Source organism: Chaetodon auriga, chromosome 13 (genome assembly GCF_051107435.1).
Source record: "Chaetodon auriga isolate fChaAug3 chromosome 13, fChaAug3.hap1, whole genome shotgun sequence".
Classification (NCBI taxonomy): Eukaryota; Metazoa; Chordata; class Actinopteri; order Chaetodontiformes; family Chaetodontidae; genus Chaetodon; species Chaetodon auriga.
Window position 1 is genome coordinate 20,461,290 of NC_135086.1, and position 22,996 is coordinate 20,484,285.

Genomic DNA, 22,996 nt, shown 5'->3' on the forward strand with positions numbered 1-22,996 from the left:
ATGTATATGTGTGTGCTTCCTACGTATCATGAGGATGTTCGGATGGCAGATCAGGACAAAGAGATCAGCTTCATAGAGCTGGGAGAACGCAGCCAGGGTGAAAACAAATGAAAACCCTCATAAGTCAACTTCTCTCCTCCAAAACTAGACAACTAGGACATGCAGACAAAAGGCGCATTGATATCGGCAGTGACACACGGGTGGCAGCTGTACACATCATGTCATTCAGCCGTGGCTGCTGTGAAAGGGGACTTTGTCAGACGAAGTCGACTCTGGTGATGCGCTTTCATCCTGTGGGGAAATGTTGTGTAAAATAATGCCTGTCGTCCTTGAAATAATAATGTAAGCAATGCCGCAAATTGATTTCTTAAGCTACTCTTGGTGACTTGAAAAAAAAAAAAAAAAAGATTGAGAAAATTGAAAAAGGGTTACACAAGCCGGTGAACAAAAGGCCAGTGTTGGTGATCTGGAGAGAATAATTGTATTTCTTGCCCATTAAACAAGAATGTAGCGAGTATGGGTTAACATGTTTCAACTGATTATCTGCGAATCACGTATATGTCTGCCAACCGCTGCTGAGATCACAAGGTACATTTTTTGATTGATTTCCTGTCCTCTCTTGCTTTATTTCACTACCCCATCAGCACACTATCACACACAGCCTCGCAGTGAACCTTTAGTCTTAGTCTTTTAGTTTTCTTTTGGTAAGATTATGAAGTTATTGCCAAAAACAAACAAACAAAACAAACTCTTTGTGGGCGCATTTGTGGAAAATCATTAGCTATTAGGGAATTATTGAACGTTTTTCATGCAAGAATCTAACAAATTCACTTTATCCATGCTGTTTGACTTGACCGTGTTATTTTTACCAATAACACAGCTTGCATGTGTTTCAGCAGCCAATTCTCAAATCTCAAATGTCGGCGCTCCAAAAAATGTCAAAAACTAAAGCACAGTTAATGATCAGAGTGACGGAGGGATGGATTACAGCAAGTTTCCTATCTCCATGATTGCGCTGGCATCAGCTGAAACCAGTGTTTGCATGTAAAGTGGAAAATCAGTCTCATAACATGGTGCCTGCAGTGCAAAGATATACACAATCGCAGAGGTGCACAAGTCAACATGCAAAACCAACACTATGGTCCTTTAAACTCCAACTACAACTGTGGATTTGATGTATTGCTGCTTTTTATTGAAAGAGACTACATAGTGTTATTGTGCTTTACTCCTACCCTTGCATACTGTACAGAGTTGAAAGAAATGACATTAGCCTTAATTTACTTTGCCTGCAGCGGTAGAAAACTTTGGCGAACTGAAACAAAGATAACCCGCAGTCATTTGAAGCATGAAAACTGCGCACTGTGCTCTGGGTTCTATAAAGACTGCTTTTCTTTACTCCGTGACAGTCATATACCAGTTTAGACACACAGTCCCATAGAGAGGCGGAGGCTTGTCACTTGTGACGCCTGATGCAATCATACAGCAACACTGCGCCCCAGAGCTAACACTCGCAGCTATACCAATCCGCACGACACTCACATCACCACAGGCCTTTTAGGGAACACATACATTACACCCACAGGCAGAGGACACACAGTAATGCAAGAGTTTATGTGCATCCATTCAATGCAACCCTACAATTTAATTATACCCTCAGCAACATGGAAGATAATACAAAAATATTTATGTTGGTTCCTCCCTCAGCGTGCACTCTTCTGCAGACGGTAATTCAAACTGTCATGTAAATAAATATCCCTATCATTAACTTTGAGAACACAGTAGGGGTTTGGCCATACACCTGATCTGGGAGTGTTTTTCACATTTCTAGTTAGCAGCAGTTTGGAATAAATAGAAGAATAAGTCTGCAGTTAGATGGTCACTGTGGCTGAGTAGACATGCTGGAAATCACCACATCAACATTACTGAAAGAAAGTCAAAGGACAGAGATGTCACATCACCTCCACACATGTCAACAACGTCAATAAAATCAGTCAACAGGATGCTCAAAAATGAAAAGTTTCAACTTTCAACTACCACATATGTGCACAAGTTCAAAGCCAGCAAACTGATCTGATTCCATTGTTGTCATTTCTTATTGAATTGAACACCTCATCCAACTATTACATAACATACTGCACTCATGTTAGATTTTCCCAAAGGACCAGACTACAAGATGTACAATCCAAGATGTGAAGTGACAAGCCAAGACAATAATAACTTAATATGCAATATAAAAAGACTAGAAACTATATTATACATGTTATCAAATGACATTCATGAAATGGGCAAACTGGATTTCTTACACCTCACATCTTTGGTTGGAACCTTGCAGAGTGACAAACTCTAATAAAACTTTCGATGACACGAAATGAAGTGATCGGGTCCGACCGACAGGACAGTTGTGAGGAAGCTCTTTACAGATTCAGGGAACTGGATGAAAGTACAAGTCAACAGACGGAAGGACTGCTCGCCCGCTGTTTTGTTGCTCCTAGTGTTTGTCTCATTAACAGAAAACTCTTTGTAATGTCAGAAAACATGTTTAATAGTTCATCAAAGCAGTGACACACAACTGTGTTTGGAGGGTTCTGGATGATTCTCTCGTAACTCTTTCTGTTAGATTCCTGTGATGAAGTTCTCCCAAAGCATCGGATCAGATGATGCCCACCATAAGTCATCAAGTTGGTACAAACTTTTAATGAATGAATGAGATCTGCGGCTCTGCGCTTTTATTTACCAGGACATGAGATATACGACAAGTGATATATTCTCAAACAATTCTGACTTTAAAATGACTAGAAAACATTCATCCTCAACAGAAAAACAGACACCAGCAGGCCTACCTGTATCAGCGACATGTTACTGAGATCCAGTCTGAACAGATAGTTTCTGGGTTGAGGAGAGAAGAGAAGGAGGAAAAGGAGATACATGAGTATGTGCATGATATGATGAGCCTTTATTCAGAACAAATGGGTTTAATAATGCAAATTAAGTGTCATTGAAGAGCCATTTTAGCTGCTGTCGACTTCAAGCAAAGCTGATTAAAGGCCATACGGTCACTGTCCGTCAGTCTTAAGTCATTGTTTTCAGCTTTGTGTAAGGGCTCAGCTGTTTGGCATTCGTGCGGACATGTGTTTTTAACAGGGTCGACCCAGGCAAAAGCTGAAATCATGTCAGCTCACAAGAACACGCACCCACACACACAGAGGCATGACGTATTTCTTCCAAATTTATCCCTTCTGCCAAATCCAAAGCTTGACTTGGTCCAACAAGGCCTCAGCAGAGCACTTTAGAAGTACCATTATCCGAAAACCGCACTGTATGAGTGAGTCAGAAAGGGTATCACGTTCTCAGTAATGTGCTCTGTGGTCTGAAAAGCTGAGTGGATTTACAGTTTCTTACCTGGCACCCACAATAAGCTCATTTCTAGTCAGGTCAAGGGTGAGCTGGGAGTAGTCTCTCACGCCGGGGTGGGAAAATGTGGAGATCCACGGACTGAGAGCTGAAAGAAAGAAAGAAAGAGGTGAGAAAAAGCTATATCGTGATCGACCATGAGATAAAAGCAGGGACATTTATGAACAATACTCACAGAACAAGTCATCGTTTTCCAGAAGAAACCTATTACACTTGGTATTTTATGTACAAGATTAGGAATACTGTATGTTTATGAGCAACTGCAACAATTAGTCGATGAACAACAGTTATGATGATCAAGTGTTTGAATTATTTATTTTGGCAAAAAAACGCTAAAGCCATTTGCTGGTTCCCGTCTTCTATAAGTGAGATTTTTTTTCCCCTTGAAACTTATGTCAGCCCGGCGCTCTGGGAACTTGAGGTGTAACAGGCATTTCATTATTATAATTATTATTATTGACATTTTCTGGACTAAACAGTTAATCAATTATTAAAATAATTCTCAGCACACTAATCCATAATAATGAAAAATGACTCGTTGCAGCTGCAGTGGTAAAAAGTGCAGCGAACAGTAGCAGGAAAGCTTCCTGCATTGTGATAGTGTCTCCTGCAGAGAGGGACAAAGCTGTCCAGGCATATCAGCTGCAACAATCCTGATACAACCCGACACTGGGACAAACACAGCTGTGCGTGGTGTCCGAGGCTGAAACCTCGCCTCTGTTTGAGACTGGTTTGTACCAATCAAAATTTCTAAGCGTCAGAGCAGAGGGGCCGCCTGGCGGGGCTTTTAATGTGACACTGAAAACTGCAGGAAAAGAGTATTTTCTCTTCGATCTTTGTGCGACCCGAAGTGCAAACCTTTAACCGGATTTCACCACATGGGAGGTTTGCCCAGCATAAAGGGATTTAGCATATTTCCTGTGCTGTACACAGTATCGCAGTGGTTAGTGGGCATTCAGATTCCCTTAACCAATCTTGAAAAGCTGTGTTAAATCGCTTTCCGCAAAGCTTTGGGAAACAAGAAAGAACTGGTTGTGGATACCTTGTATGCCTGTAAATTAATATAAACAAAAGTGTGAAGTCTTCACTTTATAGGGTTTTCAGAACATGAACAAGTGACACCAAGACCTGGTGATCATGGGTGAAACATTAGGCCACACTGCTGATAACCCTATTCATCAGGGAAGCAGTCATAAAACATTCAAAACCTTAAACCTTCTTTTTCTTTAAACATTAAAGTAGCCTGTATAAGCTGGAGGCGACGGGTGCCAGACGACATCAAAGTGCTGGAAAAAGTCACAGCAATCAGGGAAACAACTCTCCATCATGCAAAGGGATGGGTTTTAGGATTGACGGCTCCCATATGGCTCTGTCATCGCAAACATAACTAGAGATATGGGTGATACAAAGAAAAAAGGCTGCGGCTACACTGCAGTGTGGTGCTCTTGATTTGAGATACAGATACGAGACGCACACATGCATAGGAAGAGAAATACACAGAAACACACACATCCTGTAATTAAGGGCGCCTGCATTGACGGGGGGGGCTTCAGCGAAATGAGAAATACCCACTACAATCTGTTTTTTCCAGATGTTGACTAGGAACAGATAGTTTTCACTGAGCTGCTGTCAGACTGAACTTGACTCAAAGTTTTGTAGTTATGAGGCGTGAGCAGGACTGAATTAATAACGAAATTAATATTCAAAAGACTACAGTTTTCAAACTGCAATACAAGTGGAATTATAATTTAAAGGATAAGACTGTTATCACTCTTTATTTTTCTAATTGTCAACAAATCCCATGACACAGACAAAAACAGTGTGTTGGTACATCTCTTAATACTTTCCAATCTCTCTACCCAAACGCATGGCCTTTGATACAGCTGTACTACCTACGACAATAACCCAAAAACATACAATCCCGTCTCACATCTTTAATGAAGCTGCAGTCACATTTTCCAGCTACTTCTCTCATCTGGCCAATTACCCTGCTCACTTCACTAATATTAGTGACCAAGTTAATTGGGTTAATGATCTGTGTGCATCGGCCATTGACTTTTCCGCTCCATACACTTCCGCAGCTGTCCCAGTTATTAATGCAACCCCCTGGATCAACAGCAACATCAGACAACAAAGGAGAGGATATAGGAGGGCTGAAGGTAGGAGCTATAGCTTAAATGAACCAGACTAATAAAGATGTGCAAGCTGCCTGTTTTCTGGCTTAATTAACAGCAACAAACACAACTCGAGGTTCCTGTTCAGCACTATTAACCAGCTTGTAAAAAACTGCCACAGACCAACTCCTGAAGTTTGTTGAGGGTCATAAAAATGACAATCTGGCTTTGGTCACAAGCACAGCGCTGAGACTGCCCTACTCACAGTAACCAGTGATATTCTTATGCATGCAGACAAACGGGAATACTCCATTCTGATCCTTCTAGATTTGACTGCTGCTTCTGACACCATGAATCATGCCATTTACTTGACTGTGTGAGCATTTCTGGTACAGCTTTAAATGCTTTCATCCCTGTCTGAAAAATAGATATTTTAAGGTCTAAATCAACAATCATGTCTCCCCCTCAGCTGCCCTGCTGTGTGGTGTCCCTCAGGGGTCACTCCTTAGACCAATCTTTTTTTCATTGAACATGTTTCCTCTGGGTCACTTTAGCCGCTTTCAGGACTTGTCATTTCACTTTTAAGCCGATGATACATAGATCTATTTCTCTGCTAAACCCAATAATCTGAATCGACTGTCCTCCCTCCATGAGTCCTGGCAGAACAGCAATTGTTTTAAATGGTCCTGATAACTTTTCCTCTGCAGCTGATCAGTTTGTTGGTCAATTTCGCTGAAATATCAAATCCACCTCTAAGCCTCTTAGTATCATCTTTGATCAGTTTCTGACTTTTGACTAACATGTTACTGAGCTTGTTCAGTCCTGTTTCCTTCAGCTAAGAAACATCACAAAAGTCAGATGTATGTTTCCTCCAGCCTTGATTATTGTAATTCCCTTTACACATGTCGTTTACATTTGGCTCAGAAAGAAGCTCCCAGGCTGTTAACTGAACTAGCTGATGGTCCCACATTACCCCTGTTCTTATTTTCCTCCATTGGTTTCCTGTAAAATTCTGAATAAACTACAAAATCCTGTTGATTACATATTAGGCTCTGCATGACTTCACCCCCAGTTACATTTCTGATCTCTTCTCTCTGTGTTCCACTTCTCTGTCACTCCGATCCTCTAATCTCAGTGAAGGTGTCTTTGTTGTTTTAGCCCCGACCCTCTGGAATAATTTTCTCCATCTATCAGATTTACTGAATCTTTGGACTGTTTCAAGTAGGTCTAAAAATGCATTTTTATGGGCAAACCTTTTATAGATCTCCACTCTGGGCTTTCATTTTTTATTATCTTTATTGTCTGGTCATCTCTCATTTTGCTGTGTTTCATATTGTAATATATTTTTACCTCATTTGTTCATTCATTTTCATCTTTTATGTGTGTGTGATGCACTTTGTAACTAGGGTTTTTGAAAAGTGTTATATAAATAAAGCTTTACTTCTGTACTCAAATCCCAAACCTACTTGCTCCAACTGACATAAATCTTTAAACACTGGTAAAATGCTTCTCAAACAGTAGTAAATAGTACATTTATCTCCTATTTTTTCACACTAGACAGCAAACTGAATGCCTGGTCAATTAAGACTGGAGTTCTGGCGGTAAATGACCCACCAAATCCTGTAAGAACGCCAACTGTCGGATGTTCTTGTACCAAAACAAACATTGACGGCAACCGGCTGTTTGCACTGTTTACATAGTGCAATCTGCTGTGAAAAGGCCAAAATAGGAGGAAAAAAGTTTGGGTGAGATCCTGGATGGAGAGGCATGGGGGCCTAAGGAGGGAATTGGGGGTGAGGGAACTTTGTAAAATTAAAATTGAAATTACATTTGCATCTTTCACACTACTGCATATGATTTTATTTCAGCACCAGCTGACCCAGACTAGAACATTCCCAGTCCAACTTGGTCCAATCACTCATCGCTCCCAAAACATATTCATGATTGACTCAACAGTGTGTGTGTGTGTGTGTGTGTGTGTGTGTGTGTGTGTGTGTGTGTTTTTCTCTAAAAGTAGCTGAGATTACTTACACACTGACACTTTTCCCTGGGAAGAATTCGACAAGAGGCAACTGCATCATTTCTTACAATGTGACAGAAGTCATTATAAACCCATCACATATAAACATTATGTAAACCACAAAAACAGGCACAGATTTCAATTTACAGACAATAATTACAATTCTAATAATGTTTACAATATTAAAACGTGATGTTCTCAGCAAATTGCTCAGCCCTCAGTGGAACTGATGTACTATGTGCTACACTTAGTGCCCAGCAGCACAGAAATGTCATACCACCGTTTGCGCTGCCTGAAGCAACAAAATGATACGTGCTTAATTACATAACAACAGCTCTCATCTCATTGAGAACATAATTCGACAAAAACAAAGAATGTACTAAAATGAGTGTTATCAAGCAGCCAGATCAGAGAATTAATGTAACCTTTAAAAATGAATAATAGACTGCAAGAATTTTCTATATACACAGTATTCAATCACTGATAACCTCAGCACACACAATAAATCACTGGACGTCCCAGCGTAATTCGAACACCACGCAAATTCTGCAAGACACCATCCCTTACCCTCTCTATAAATATTTATATTACGCACAGTACATGCACCTAGATTGTTTCCATTTCTCACATTCTAGAATGCATCTATGGACTGACCATTGTTGACATGCAGGGTGGGTGTAAAAACCATACAAGGCCGGTGCGAGGAGGCGAGCGGGACCATCTGTACATCAGTCTCTGATTAATGGCTGCAGAGGCCGAAGCTGGGAGAGCAGAGGGGAGTGTGGGCCATCTTAAGCCTCACGAGCTTACGTAAACAGACCTGAAGCCGTCTCAAAGAATCCAACACGATCACTGGTTTGCACAAAGCTGCAGCGTGTGTGAACAGTTTGCATGTGTGTGTATGTCCTTTAAAAACCGACTGCTTTAACATGAACAGCTTATTATTGCTGCACAGACACTAAATGTCTGAAATGTTGAAGACATAATTTCTGGGCACTTTTAGTATTATGAAAATCTAACTTTCACATGTAACCTGACAATCACAACTTTCCAGGTACGGTACAAAGTACACTGCTTTATGTTCCGGCTGCTGGCAGAATAAATTTTACAAGTCCAATCAGTGACCCTCATTATAACCTAAACGTCTTGTTTTAACAGAAACATGGCATCACTGCACTCCAGCTGCTGCTGCCGCCTGGGTGACATGAACCCAAGTCTCATGTTCTTAGCTCTTAGTTTTTCTCTCTCCTGCGTCCATACTTAGTTGGATAACAAGGTCACATGATCACATGAGATCACACGAGCCAAGAATCCGTCTTGCCAGGCTTCAATTCAAGTGCTTGTGGTCAAACCACATTCATTTCAGACCTATCCTATGAGGAACTAGTGGCAGCTAAGGGCACGATTTAGGTGTGACAGCAGCAAGAGAAGACAACGAAAAGCACAATGGTGGCTCCCGAAGAGGTTAGCGTAGATGCTTTGATTGAAATGGGGAACACCTGGGTTTGATTCTGATGGTTATACAGCAGAATACTAACTATGCAAAGAACACATTGCTCATATGGTTATCATGTGTTTTCTCCTTGACTTCTCAAGTCAGGTCATGTTCAGAAGGGAGAAGCTAGAGGTGAAAGCAGAGAGAAGTGGCGAGATTATACAGCTGGAGAAATGTTGTGACAACAACAGAGAACAGAGACAGCACTGTCCTTCATAAAAAGTAGAAGGCAACCTGAGACAACCTCAGTCAAGTCTGTAGGAGTAATATACAGCAGCCATCAAACCAAACTCAAGCCCCGCCCCCAACGTTACACACTAAATATATTCTGGAAAGCATCCAGAAATAGACAATGATGCCGTTTAGACAAATGACAGACTGTTAAAGTGACTTATTCTCGCCATAAAATAAGCCCATTAAAACAGAGCACATGACATGATCCATAAAATAAGAAAGTGCAGTGGAGAAATAGACAACAGGAGAATTATTCCCACAGAAGCATTATGCACCTAACAGTAAAAACAGGAGCTGTTAGCGTTCAGTTCAGAGAGTTTAATGTGGGGCATAAATCATTCGAAATCCGAACTGAGAGGCATTATGTGCATATAAACATTTCCCCCCCATCATGAATATCTCTTCAAGAGCTTGTAAAAAAAAAAGAAAGGAAAAGAAAAAAAACTGATTCAGAAGCGTGCAGCGTGCTCGTGAACCCTGAGCTTGTTTACCCTCTTAGAGAGGCCTTCCTGACAGTGAGGGGTCTTTCATTGACTGACGTTTATCCTCCTGCTTACAAGTGGTTTTATATGTGCTGCTCATTCGCTCCCTCATAACTGTCTGGTCGGGTGGTGGTGCAAAGAAGGGACAATAAAGCAGGATGAATATGAAAGCCCCCTCCCTCATGGTTGACTTGTGGGCCCCAAGCTGGACTTGATGAATGATTATGGCGTTTTTTTTTTTCCCCTCTGCAATCGGCGGGCAGACGGATTAATGCATTAGCCTGTGGCTGCCAGAGGGACGAGGAGACGGATGGGGACAGTGGCTGAGACATTCGTCTCACACAGACATAAATCATAACCTTTCTATCTGCTTCCAACTAACAGTTTTTAAACATTCGGCTTCTTCCCACACAGCCAGCATGTGGGCAGAGTCAAGTGGCACCCCGACTGATCTGAGCTGCCATTAGACCGCCTCTGAATGGAGAGCAGTCAAAGCTGGAAAATGCCAACATGTTATGGAGCTGAGGGAATGAATGCATAACATATTGTGGATCCAAAAACAAACCTTGTGTTTGCACACACACACACACACACACACACACACTCACACACAGAGCTACAGCACAATCAGATCCATTTATCGCTTAAAACCTGATGGAATGTGAGATTCCCTCAAGTTGGAGCCCAGAGGAAAGGTTATTTGATGAACATCTAATCTCACCTTCATCTAATCCTCCCAAAATTTTAGCCACTGGGCTCGATTGCTAGCAAACCTATCCAACTTTCTCCATCTCTGAGCTGAGAGGATGGTGTCAGCCATTAAGAGTGTGGTTCAAACTCAAATATAATTTCTATAATTTTCATTATATTTGAACTGAAGAAACACTTAGATGTGTTGCACCCATATGGAGCCATCCAAGCAATGTACATTCATGCTCCCCTCAGGATGAATCCTTATAACCATGGTAATCTCTTGCTTTTTCATAAAGCGCCATCATCAGGTCAAAATTTCAACAATACTTTAGTTTCTGATTAAACAATTGCAAAAATAATGATATCTGCATATCTTCAGTTCAAATATAAGCATGCTAACATGCTAAACAACGATGGTAAACATCGTAAACATTACACCTGCTTTGCATTAGCATATTAGCGTTCAGCTCAAAGCACAGTGTCACAGAGATGCTAGCATGACCCTTTCCAAACAGGAGCCAAGGTTCAGTCTCTGCCTCTTCCTGAGCAGCACTGAAAAACTGATTTGGATGGGAAGCCGGTGATGGATCAGCTGCTTGTGGTCTGTGCACTCTGTCCCTTAACACCATGGATGTGTTAAGAGAAATGGATACTGTGTTTCACAATAGAGCCATTCTTTCCAGGTTATTCATATCCTAAAAAAGTTTTGTGATTTTGGGGCCGTAGGGAATCCTCCTGAGCCAGCAGACTCCCTGAATGGAACAAAAATATGTTTGCTGAAAAAGGTTTTACTTCCAAGTTGACCAATGGCTCAAGAGAGTATTTTGGAGTAAGTTACTGTAGATCAGAAACAATCATTTATGTTTTAACGGCTATTTCTTTTGTGATGACTGCATGTGGGAAAGTGCGTTATGGAATGTGCAATTCCATGTTTGCCTGACCAAAGACAGCTTTCAGACAGCCATAAGCAGGGACGGAAATATAGACTAAGAGAGTGAGATGGCCTAGCACAAATTGAGAGAGCCAGTGCCATTAAAGGCATTGATTGGGTGAGTGGGATTAAAAGATTCTGATCATTAAAACCAAACTGTGTCTTTCAGTAAACGTGCGTTTGTCTTTTCTTCTGCTTTTTCAGCTCACAATTTGACAGCAAACGTTCACCTAATAATATCCGGCACAATATCATATTTTTTTTTATCATTAGCATTATAATCAGGCATCGAGTTGATTTCTCCCCTCAAGCACTGCACTGTTTAATGAGCTATGAATGACACATATTGTACCAAAGGTAGCTGTCTGTCATCATCTTCCTTCAGGGAGATGCACAGGAACACAATGTCTTGTTAATGGGAATAAGACTGGGTGAAAAGAGGCAATATTGAAAATGGTTATCTTCAGGGCAAGGTGGTCCATCCAATATTATTAACGAAACAGGTCACACGAAGCCTCGCTGCTATTTGCCACATGGCAAATGATTCTGTGAATGAAGGATCACCTCCAGTGTCAATTAGCTCGTATATGATTGCATTCTAAATACATTTAGCCGTCCAACAGTGAGAAATATGAAAATAACAGTTGTGGCCAAATAATGGCACAGAAATGGATCCAGCGATGTACAAATTTACATACAATATCCATTTGCTGTAAGCACTTTTTTGTGCAAATAAAGCTGAAGCTACACCATGTAGCCACATTTCCGCAAATTTGCTATTGTTGTTCAGCACTGAAAGCCCAAAACTTTGCCTCCAGTGCCACATCTCTTCACACCTCAGCCTTATCTGGTCAAAATACCCTGAAATATGTTTTGTTTGGTCTTCTTCATATCTCTCTTCGCCCATCCTCGCACTCCAGCCTCCACCCCGTCTTGCCTGTCCCGTTCTTCCCTATCTCTTGTACTCAAACTTCAGATTTTCACTGTAGCTGACTTGCGGAGGGTGAGGGTTTGAGAGAGGCTGCCGTGCCTCAGTGGAGCACAACTCTCCCTCTATCCCTCCGTCCTTTCATCCCTCTGCCGCTCCATCCTCCTCCCCCCCCCCCTCCCACTTGACTGAACTCAGATAGAGGGGTCTGCGGGTTGCGAGCAGCCCTGAGAAAGAGCCTGGAGAGACTGGGGACTGAGCAGCCACAGGAGGAATGGTGCTGGGGCCAGGAGGCTAATAGCCTCTCAGTCAGCAACCGGTAAAGATGTCTGTCTGCTTCGCACAAAACCAATGGTGAAACAACATCCAGAGCTGCTGACAATTTGCCAGAGTCCAGTGCGCCGTTGTTGTCTTAGAAAACTGACAGAAATGTGGCCAATATTCTCAGCCAGTGTGACAGCCCAAAGTAAGGGCAATATCATAAGAACCACTCAGTATCTGTTAAACTGCTGGCTTCATCTAGCTGTTAAAGTGATACCTTTCTGGTATCTGTTCCATAAATGTTCAGCAATGGCCTTATTCAAATAACTGTGTGTCCAATATTTGAAGGACGAGCTGTGGTACCCCTGGAGGGGAGGAGCTGTATGAGTGATGGATTTTGAAACTTCTTTTACATGTGATTGACTGTATACAGTCATGGATCAGTTAATGACCATCATGAGGGTAGTTAGTCTAAGACGAAGCTCTGGAGAAGGCACACCGATTCAGAAATGTCAGCCCATGGAATAAAGTCTACGCTGCACATTTATCATTCTAAAGTGCTCCTGCTTCCGTTGCAAGTTATTATACTTGTTTTCAACCCTGTAGATCCTCTAATCTTTCTCATCATCATTTATTAAAGATCCACTGTGTGGGATTTAGGCGGATCGGCAAGCAGAAATGGAATACAATATTCATCGTTAAGTTTTCATTAGTGTGTAGTCACCTGAAAATAAGAATCGTGCTTTTGCCACCTTAGAATGAGCCGGAGTGTGCCGTGTCTCTACAGTAGCCCAGGATGGACAAAACAAACACTGGCTCTAGAGAGGTCGTGTCACATCTTTCATGTTTTTAGCGGCCATTGTAGCTTCTCTTACACGCTTAGAAGGGGAGGGTCCAAGTAGGTCTATCGGCAGACACACAGCGGCTACAGGAAACAGCTACCACAATATACACCCTTACTTGGTTAGGTTCCGGTATTTTTCTAGTGTGTGTGTACTGCAGTATATTAAGATTACAGTACATTCAGGAAGGCAGAGCGGTTTTCTGTTTTTGCTGCTCAGAAATGCCATCGACATGATTTACATATCCTGTATAAACACTGAACATACTGCTAAAGATATTATGACTGGAAAGAGAAAGTCGTGCTGATTCAGTAGTACGTGAGAAGAAAAGGGCACGAGAGAGGGTTAACATCACTTATTTAACCTCATGCTAATGCAGCCTTTATGTTAAAGTGATAGCATTCAATTCAGACTTGAGCTGTTTTGGAAGTGTTAAAGAAATGTTACCAGTTCCAACCTAGCAAATCTGTGGCCTTGATTTTTGAGGAAAAGAAACGCAGGGGTTTATTCAAACATGAGGATGCCATGCGAAATCACCAATGCACTTACACAATGAGGCACATGTCTGAAAGGGGCTATCCGACAGGACGGGAGACAGCATGGACAGAGAAAAGCAAAGAGAGCAATTTTCCTGCTGCCTCTCTCCTTTTCAGTTAAAGTGGCAATAAAACCTTTAAATGTTTTCTATTCACTGATCCTCTTTGCTATCTCTCAGGCCTGCATCAGATATCCTGACATACCATCAGTGGGTGAGAGGCTGGCCCCAGCAGCATTCTAAACTCAGCGCTATTCAGCTGCCTGATTGATGGCTGCAAACACACCGCGGCTCTGATAGCACCACTCCAATTAAGTTTGCCACTGTAATCATGAACGGGGGAAACACAAGCAGGTGGCAAAGTAAGACAAGAATGTAAAAGAAATTCCTGGTGAATACTTTTTCTTTTAAGTTAACTGTTATGTCTTACAGGGACATCGCTCTCGTGCTGCTCAAGAGCCCTTCAGATGGTGACACGGCAGCGCCATTACCCAAACGATGAAAGAGATAGAAGGACTCATACAAAGTGTGCAATACATTTTTCTGACTATTACAGAACATAAAAAGAGCAGGCTGAGAGAGGACAAAATGATGGAAAGAGAGAAATGAAGAGAAAGTGAAGGAGGAAGGCGAGAAAGGAAAGATAAGTGGAGGAACATGGGGAGGAGAAGGACGGTGAATGAGAGAGGAGGAGAGATAAGATGGGTAGAGAGAACAGTACAGGCAGGCAGGGCGTAAAAAGAAAATGGAAAAAGACAAGATTTGCAAGGAATTGGAGAGGAAATGAGCAGTGACACTAGTTGTTTCTGTCCTCCTTTGTCGCTCATCAGAGTGATTTGAGCAGAGCAGATGACCCAGGCTGTGAAGCCATCTCATCTGTCAGACAGCTCCTCATCTACTTTCAAGGGGGTAGTGCAACGTGAGCCAAAGGTCTTATTATCGACCATTACTTTCCTACACATCCTCCCTTATGAAACATCTCGTTGCCTTGATGGATATTGTAGCACTGGGTGTGATAGAGGTGCAGAGTTTATCTGTTTCTCTCACCAGGCTGACCCCTTACACGCACTCCAAAACCAGTTTTCTGGATCTCATAGCATAATGCACGGCTGACTCCATAAATTCCCAAAAACAGTCTCCATATCTAGATTCAGAGTGTTCCACTTTGTACCCTCATACCATGCTCTTATCAGACCCACGGTCTTCTGCTGAGAGCCGGTATCATCCATCTAAATCATGAGCTGGCGGCTTGTACAGTGTGTGCCTGTGGGTGGAGGTTAAAGCGCTGGCACGTCTTCTGGAGCGGCGGACATACAAACATACGGTCTCAAGTGTTTATGGTGTGTTCCAGCAGAATGGAAAAACAGTATGTGTCACGGCCAGAGCGAAGCTGACGGACAGGGTTGAGGCTCTATGTGGTAGATGTTTGTCACGTGCATCTTCTTCTGATGATATTACTGCTGTCAATGACAGCATCTTTATGCCGTTACATCTCCAGACAGTGTTCCTCTAATGTTCTGTAACATTGCTGAAAAATGACGTGTGTACATTTGTTTCAGTATTAGACATTTAAATATATATATTTAAGTATACATCTGCATAAACCACATAAGCTTCTTCGCAGGGATGTGGTATGGATGGTCTCTCAATGAATGCAGAAAATGTAAAACTCATACTAATGAAATATTCTGAATTCTAATATGTTTTCAATATTAATTCCACAGCATGTAGTCTGGACTAAATTACACAATTTAATCATTATTTTATCTCATTTATTTGGTTTTACTCTTTACTATAAAATTTCATTATTGTCACTCGTGTTGTTTAAGCTCACTAGCTTAACTATGTTAAGAAGAGTGTGACACAAATGCAAACATTACTACTCAGGCAGCAATCAATACTTTTAGAATAACATTGTAAAAATGTGAAAACAATGGGACAATGTGAAAGTGGATGCTCGCAGTGATGAACGAATGAATCTGCACTCAGCAGGTTCAGCTCATTTAGTTGCCCAGCTCACAGCTTTTGGTTCACTCTCTGTCTCGTTTTCAGCTCTTTTCAGAGAAAAAGCTCTAAAAACAAGACATAACAATGATAATGTTGCTCTGTATCTGCAGGATGAGAAAATAAACTGTTTGCTTACAAGTCAAGCAAAGTTAAAAGGTGATAATATGTCAGTGTGTTCAAAACTTGTTTCCTCTGGCCCCAAGTGGCAAAAAAAAAATCCATTATTGCAGGTTTAATGGTTATTTGAAAATGAAGGCGACCAAACTATCAGTTGTAAACAAGTTGTGATAAAGTTTTACTTCAGGAAAATGCATCAAGGGCCCAGAAGCGACTCAGGATTAATCGTCTGTCCACAGACCTAAAACAGTTGATAGATGTATCAACAACAAACATGACAAATTCAGGTCGGCCTAAATCATCAACTGCTCAGTGTCTCTGGAACCAAAGCAGAGGAAATGCTTAAAACCAGAGGATGGAGCAGGCTTCACTGCAGATAGCATGCTCCAGTGGAGGGACTGTCTCTGGGGCCAGAGGACGACCGATCCCTTCACCCCGCAGGATTAAATCTCACACAGAGACACCAACTGCCACACAAAAGCCCACTTAGAGAGGCAGTCGAACATACAAACACAAACAAAAACAATTACTTGTATTAAAGGCACATTCACTTAAAGCATGGGTACACACTCCTGCATTCCAATAGTGAAATCGTCTTAGCTGGCTCCCTGGTCTTCTCCCAGGTGACTGAGGTAGCGCTTCAACAAGCTGCTATAAAACGCTCATCAATCACGGAGGCTAATCTCAGGTTCTCGCTGACACTTTCATTGTGAAGGCCTTTTCTATATGGCTGCCTCCACATAATGTCCCGCTCTGCCTGCTTTGACAGGCCGGCAGCCCTGCAGCTCCCTGCCATGAGAGCCATTCTCAAGCGGCGCGCCTTTGAAGTGAAGCACCGGTGGAGCTCGGGCTAATCTGGACATCTGGAGGCCTGGTGGGTGGAGCAGGACAGAGGCAAGGACTCAGAATATAGGTGACATCAGCTCAGCTTTGTGGGGAATGAAATAGCCATTTCACCGGTTCTATGGATTGAAAATCCAATAGAAAGAGCTTCCAGTTTCCAACCTTAAAACTGTTATTTCACGGAAAGTCCAGCAAAAAAAGGACCAAATGGCACAGCGCCTTATGTCCATCTTCAGTTCCATTAGCCAGAGTTCAGAGCGACAACATGGGTGAGCTGGCCCTGGAACAATACTGCTGTGCAAAAAAAAAGACAGAAAAAGACTGGAGGAAATGTCTGAAATATGGTTTGGAGGGGGCAGAGTATATTTCTAATCACAAGAAAACCTTGAGGCCACCTCTTCAATTTTTGTGTTTCTGTCCTCGATCCCCACCAGCGATTTTTCGGTCCTCCAATCTTAGTCACCGCTCTTGGCAGAGAGAACACAAACAACCCTATTCAAAAATAAACACAGCAATTTTGTGCGTGTTTACCTTTCATTCTGCCATATCTGTCTGTGATTCTGTGCCCCAAACTGTTCTGTTCCATTTCACGCCGTGAGGAAGACCTTGTTTCTTGGCCCACTGTACAGATGAACGGGCTCGATAGTGAGCGCCATTATTCTACACAATCATTTCTATCTTGTCCCCTCTCGCTTTCTGTTGTTCTTTTATAGCTGCTTGCTGACCTGCCTGAATGCCAAGCTGTGAGGCTTTATTGCAGCTGGCACAGGGATATGTTTATGAAAACACTTCATTTTGTTGCTGTGAAAAGTGGCATGTATATGTTCCTGCACATAGAAAACACATGTACGACACGCAGTGTTACAATCAATGATATTAAAGTCTCTCAGGCAGTATATACAGAGAAGTGTCCCCCTTTAAGATACATGATAGCAATAATTTGCTGCTTTGAACCTCATTCAAAAGACATAAAGCTGACACAAACCATTTCACCGCCTGTGTTTACAGGTGATGAGAGACCTTTTAAACCACAACAGCAATCACGGCAGATCCCACCCTCACTTCTACTCTTACACTTTTATGCCTCACCCTGTGATGCTGAATGCACTCTTATGGCTTATTTTGAAATCAATTCCATAACTTCTGCATCCGCGTCAGTTACTTCCTGTGACTTCCCTCTGGAAACACACAGAAATGTTTTCTGCTTCAGGGTTTATGTATAAGCATGGAGCACGACCAGAGAAGAAGATGAGACCCTTCTGGCATCATTATATAATTGTTCAACCAGTAAACTGTTAAAAGAGAATTTCCTCCTCCCTGTATAATTGCTGAGCCTTGGTTCATTGGGTCTACAAAGAAGCCCTGACACCAAAATCTGGAATTTACTATGGACTGTTTCAGATATTAATTCAACCTTTTTCCCCTGATGTTATATGGGCACCTCAACATTAAGGATACCTCAGTCTGAATACATATTTTCATAGCTTTGACATTCTTATCAACTACGATAACATTTTACTCGCCAAAGTAATTGCTGAGATCTGGGGACACAGCAGCACAGCCAAAAGTGTATCCAAATAATCTAAACCACTTTATTTGTAGGTAAACCTTAAAGCAAGCCCATGTGAAATGTCAGCAATAGTCCCTCATTGAAAGAAAACTGTGTTTGCACAACTTCAGTAAGTCCAGTAGGTCAAAGTCAAAGCAGAAAGTCTGGCTAACCTTGGTTTTATTAACAGTCTGTCCTAACGTCTTCTCAATGATTTCACGATGAGGGAGAGAGTCCCACATAAGATAAGAGCAAAGTTATAAATATTGAATTATGCTTTAAAACGGAACTGTCCTTTAAAATTATACTGGGGAGAAACATGATGAATTCTCCGTCCTGTGTACGCCAGATTTCTAACAGAGTTTTTACCAGAGTGCATGAATTTGACAGACAAAGTACAGCAGTGGCAGCCGTGCGACGGGATGAAAGTCAACATCATTATCGAGAGCTGTGGGTCTCTGTATCCCAAAGATTACATCCAAAGTCTGACAAAAACTGAAACTGACACTAAAAGAAAGAATAGCAGTTTCTTTCGGTCTAAAAAAGTTGCTATGAACAGCTGAACATTTGCCTATTTCATGAAATTCAGACACATTTGCACTGTAAGGAAGAGCCTGTTCTCTCAGTGTGCTCTCAGCCCAAATGCTCTTGTAAACTAGAACTGCAACCTCGCACTTGTATGCCTCCGCCAACCAATCGAGTTACAGTTTCACCCATATCTGTCCACACTCATATATAATATGTAGTGAAGACTTTAAAGGGACTCAATAAAAGGTATTAAGTGTATTTTTTTTTGGTGAAATGGAAGTATGAATAGTGAATAATAGGGAATGATTTCCAGTGGGAAACATGCTGCCTTCACTTAGAGACTATTTTTACAGAGGACTGTTAGAGAGCTCCATCACATGGTGCAGAGACAATCACCTGAAGCTCAATATCAGCTGAACCAGTGAAGCTTGTGTTGGACTACAATACTTCAAATATGAAGGTGGACACCCAAGATTAGTGTCAACAATTCACTATCTGACTAAATGTGAAATATGGCCACAATCTGCCCTTCTGTTCCTGAGTTATGGTGTTGAATAATGGCCAGAGAAGTGTTTGGCTGTCAAGGGCATGCAGGCATAAAAAGTTGAATAAATCTAAAACCTTAAAACAAGCCACCTCAACAGCGCAGAAAATAAAATCTGATTGCTTGCAATATGTACATAAAAAAAGGTTTTAGAGAAACCATAACCTGCATCCTCCGTGTAACCAGCTGGTCCATGTAAACATAGTAGGTACGGCATTATCAGAGGTTTGCATAAAACAAGTGGCTATCGATGATGTCTGACCTTGGACGGAAACCTTTGGATGTTCTTTCTTCATGCACTCTGGTTGGGTCAGCGGGTCAAACGACGACGCGGTCGGGGTCGTCGGGGCAGCAGAGTTCTGCGTGACGACAGTCGGGAGGAGGAGGAGCAGGAAGAGGCCGGCCATAGACGAGGGGGTGGAGTCCCGCAAGGACGCTGTCATGGTGATGACCTCTCCTCTAACTGCCAAGGTGGGCCTCTGGGATACAGCTGGAGAAGAGAAGAGACAACTTCAGCACCTCAATGCAACATTTTTACACCTGGCTTCAAAAAGAAAAGAAGCTCTCTCTGAGTCACTTCAAAATCATTTCTTCTCTCCAACTTTCAATTCCTGGGGGCTTCCAGCTCTGAATCCAGCAGAAAGAGAATGAAAAAATAATGCAAAGGTATAAAATTTTTGGTAAAAAGGACATAACCGTGGGATGAAAGCAAGGATGTTAGGTAACTAGAAGGTGGCTGGAAAGACGAGATATAAAGCTGAGCAAAGTAAAATCCAGAGAGGGAGAGATAGAGGGTGTGAAGGACGCGGAGTGGAAAAAGTGCTGGGAAAACTCTAACGCTTCAGCAATGAGCCATCTCAAAGAAATACCTAACCTCTGACCTCCAGATAATTATTTAAGATGTGCAATTAAACTTTGGGAGTTAATTTAATGGCTGATTAAAATGAGAAAATTGAATGCAGTGGTGGACTGTTCAATGAGGCAGAAGTTTCCACAAGTCAATGAAGCAGAAATTAACTCACTTAAAATGTGTGCCTCTCATAGATGTGCTGGAAAAATGTTTGCACCACTGCTTACTTTGGTTTCCGCACGCTCAACCGGCATTTTCACTGCACTTGTGTGATGCACTGCAACATGAATAATATCCAGTCATTGTTTGACCTCCATATTCAAGTATGATTTAAGCAGATCCAGCTAGCAGACAGAGAGGGAAACACACACAATGTTCCCACACAAAACACACATACAGACACTCTCATGCTTCCTGAGTAAATGTAATCTCCTCCAGTCATAACATATGAGTCTACAGTGCTGAGCTGAAACCAGCAGTTCATCATGTCCCGCTCTGCGCTCCTTACGATGTTAGCTTAGCGAGGTGTAATATCATTTAAGTAGATTAAAAACTGAGAGCATCAACTTTCTGCAGCACTTTGGCTGGGTTACATCTCTCTGTAGTGTTTTCCTTGCTAATGCTTCAATCAATAACAAATTATTAGCTTGGTTGAGTTGCAAATCAACCATATTGCCCTGCAATCAATTATCCCTCTCACTACAGCTGGTAACTAATTAGGCAAATGCACAGAGTGCCCATGTTTGTCATTACAAACAGTGGAGTCAACAGGCCCCCAGCTACTGCCAACAAACACACTGTTGATGGAACAGGTGGAAGTATTCAATGTACTCTGCACTAGACTTGACTTAGCCAGGCTGGATGCATCTCAAGTCTTAGAGCTCACTGTGAGGCCACATTCAGACTGAACATAGTGCTACATTGGTCTCACCTGTAACACACCAGTGTTACAGGTGAGACCATGAAAAACAACTCAAAATTACATTTCTCGGTCTAAAAAGTTTCAGAACATTGGCTGAGACGTCATAACAACAGGAAAAAAAGCTTAGATCTCCTCTGTAGGGTACACAGGCCTTTTGAGCCAGCAGCTTTTACGCCACAAAGTCTCCCCCTCATGTCTCTGACTCTACCCCCTCCTCATTTTATGTGCGTCCAGTCTTTGTTTTCTAAACCCAGTAGTTCTGAATCCTGTCCCTGGATGACCTCCAGCACTGCATATTTTTCCATATATTCCTGCTTTACCCTTATTTGATCAACTAAATCAATGTATGTGCACTTAGCTGATCAAGAGTTGGTGTCTTCTAGTGTGGCATGATTAAGAAACCAGAAGTGCACCTGTGCACTGGGTTCCCTTGCTAATTTTCCTGCTTTTGCATCCCACCTGACCACGCAGCTACCTGCTAACATAGCTGCTGATCATTTAGCTGTGAGGTTCTTTGAAAAACACTGCATGTGAGGTCTCTGGTTCTCCTCAGAGACTTGATCATTGCTGTCTTAGTTTTCAAACCAACCCAGTTACCTTTGAATGGCTGATCTTGTCTTCCATTTGCAGACTGTAATCCAGCCCAACAAGCACGTAAACTGCCTTTCAGCCACCTGCCATTTGCTGCTTGTCTGTATTTGGGTTCTGTTACCAAAACCATGGCGAGATCACATGACCGTGTGTTCTGTGAGATCAAATGACTTAAAAGTCAAGCTCAGTTTTTCTGTCTTCACTACAAAGTGAGACATGAGGGGTTTTTTCATGTCTGGAAGTTCAAAGCCACTCACTACAGTGGATCAAAAAAGAAGAAAAAATGGTGGACATGATTTCAGTGTGGTTTCCATTTGCTGGACAGAACTGAAAATACACTTGAATGCAGATGACAGTGACTTATGTTGGCATTGCTTGACCCCAGCTTGCTTGAGTCCAGCATTTGACATTGTAGGACATAAATGGGCCACTATGATGTCCTTATTAGTATATTCAGACATTGGGTGGGAACCTGCAGGGACCACATTAGATTGGCCCTCATCATATTTGAATGACATGAAACGGTCTGAATAGGCTTGTCTCCTTGATTAAATGTGGTGTCCCTCAAGGTTGAGTCCTAGGATAATTTTAGTTTCCTTGCCTATAATTATCTGAGGCACAACATCACCAATTGATAGGCTAATGATACATATCTAGATCTTTGAGACTGTACTCCCACATTTAATTTTAATCGGACTGAATCTGCTCCAGATAATTAGCTGGTGTCAAGGTTTAGGCATCTTATAATTTCTAACAACTAAATTCTGACAAAGCAAAACGGTTAGTCAGTATTTGCACTGTGCATGTATTTAATGATATTCCACCTTCATTTAGACCTTATGACTCATATTTAACTATTCATTTTGAGTGAATTGCCAAAAAGCCCTGCAGTTAGATGTTTTTCTATTTAAATAGCACTGACACCTGCTTCAACCAAAGAGAAACAGAGGAACTTCTGTTGTGCAAAATGTTGCAGCAATGCTTTTAATTAAAACTACAAAGTGGGACCATATGTTCCCAATTTTAGTCCCTCTGATTGGTTGTCTGTTTGTTTCATAATTTGTTTGGTTAATTGGAAGACTTTGGTGATTACTTTTGA

General features: G+C 41.9%; 1 protein-coding gene across 6 annotated transcripts in view; it reads right to left on the reverse strand.

Annotated features, from left to right (window-relative positions):
- Positions 1–22,996, reverse strand: part of sema5ba (sema domain, seven thrombospondin repeats (type 1 and type 1-like), transmembrane domain (TM) and short cytoplasmic domain, (semaphorin) 5Ba) — a 155,774-nt gene that overhangs the window by 76,912 nt on the left and 55,866 nt on the right. For all 6 annotated transcript variants that reach the window (XM_076746600.1, XM_076746602.1, XM_076746599.1 and 3 more), the window contains 3 exons: positions 19,797–20,024; positions 3,400–3,499; positions 2,841–2,886 (listed from right to left, as the gene is read on the reverse strand). In XM_076746600.1, the coding sequence (XP_076602715.1) occupies positions 2,841–2,886; positions 3,400–3,499; positions 19,797–19,977 (327 nt within the window). In that variant the 5' untranslated portion in view covers positions 19,978–20,024. The remainder of the gene's footprint in view (positions 1–2,840; positions 2,887–3,399; positions 3,500–19,796; positions 20,025–22,996) is intronic.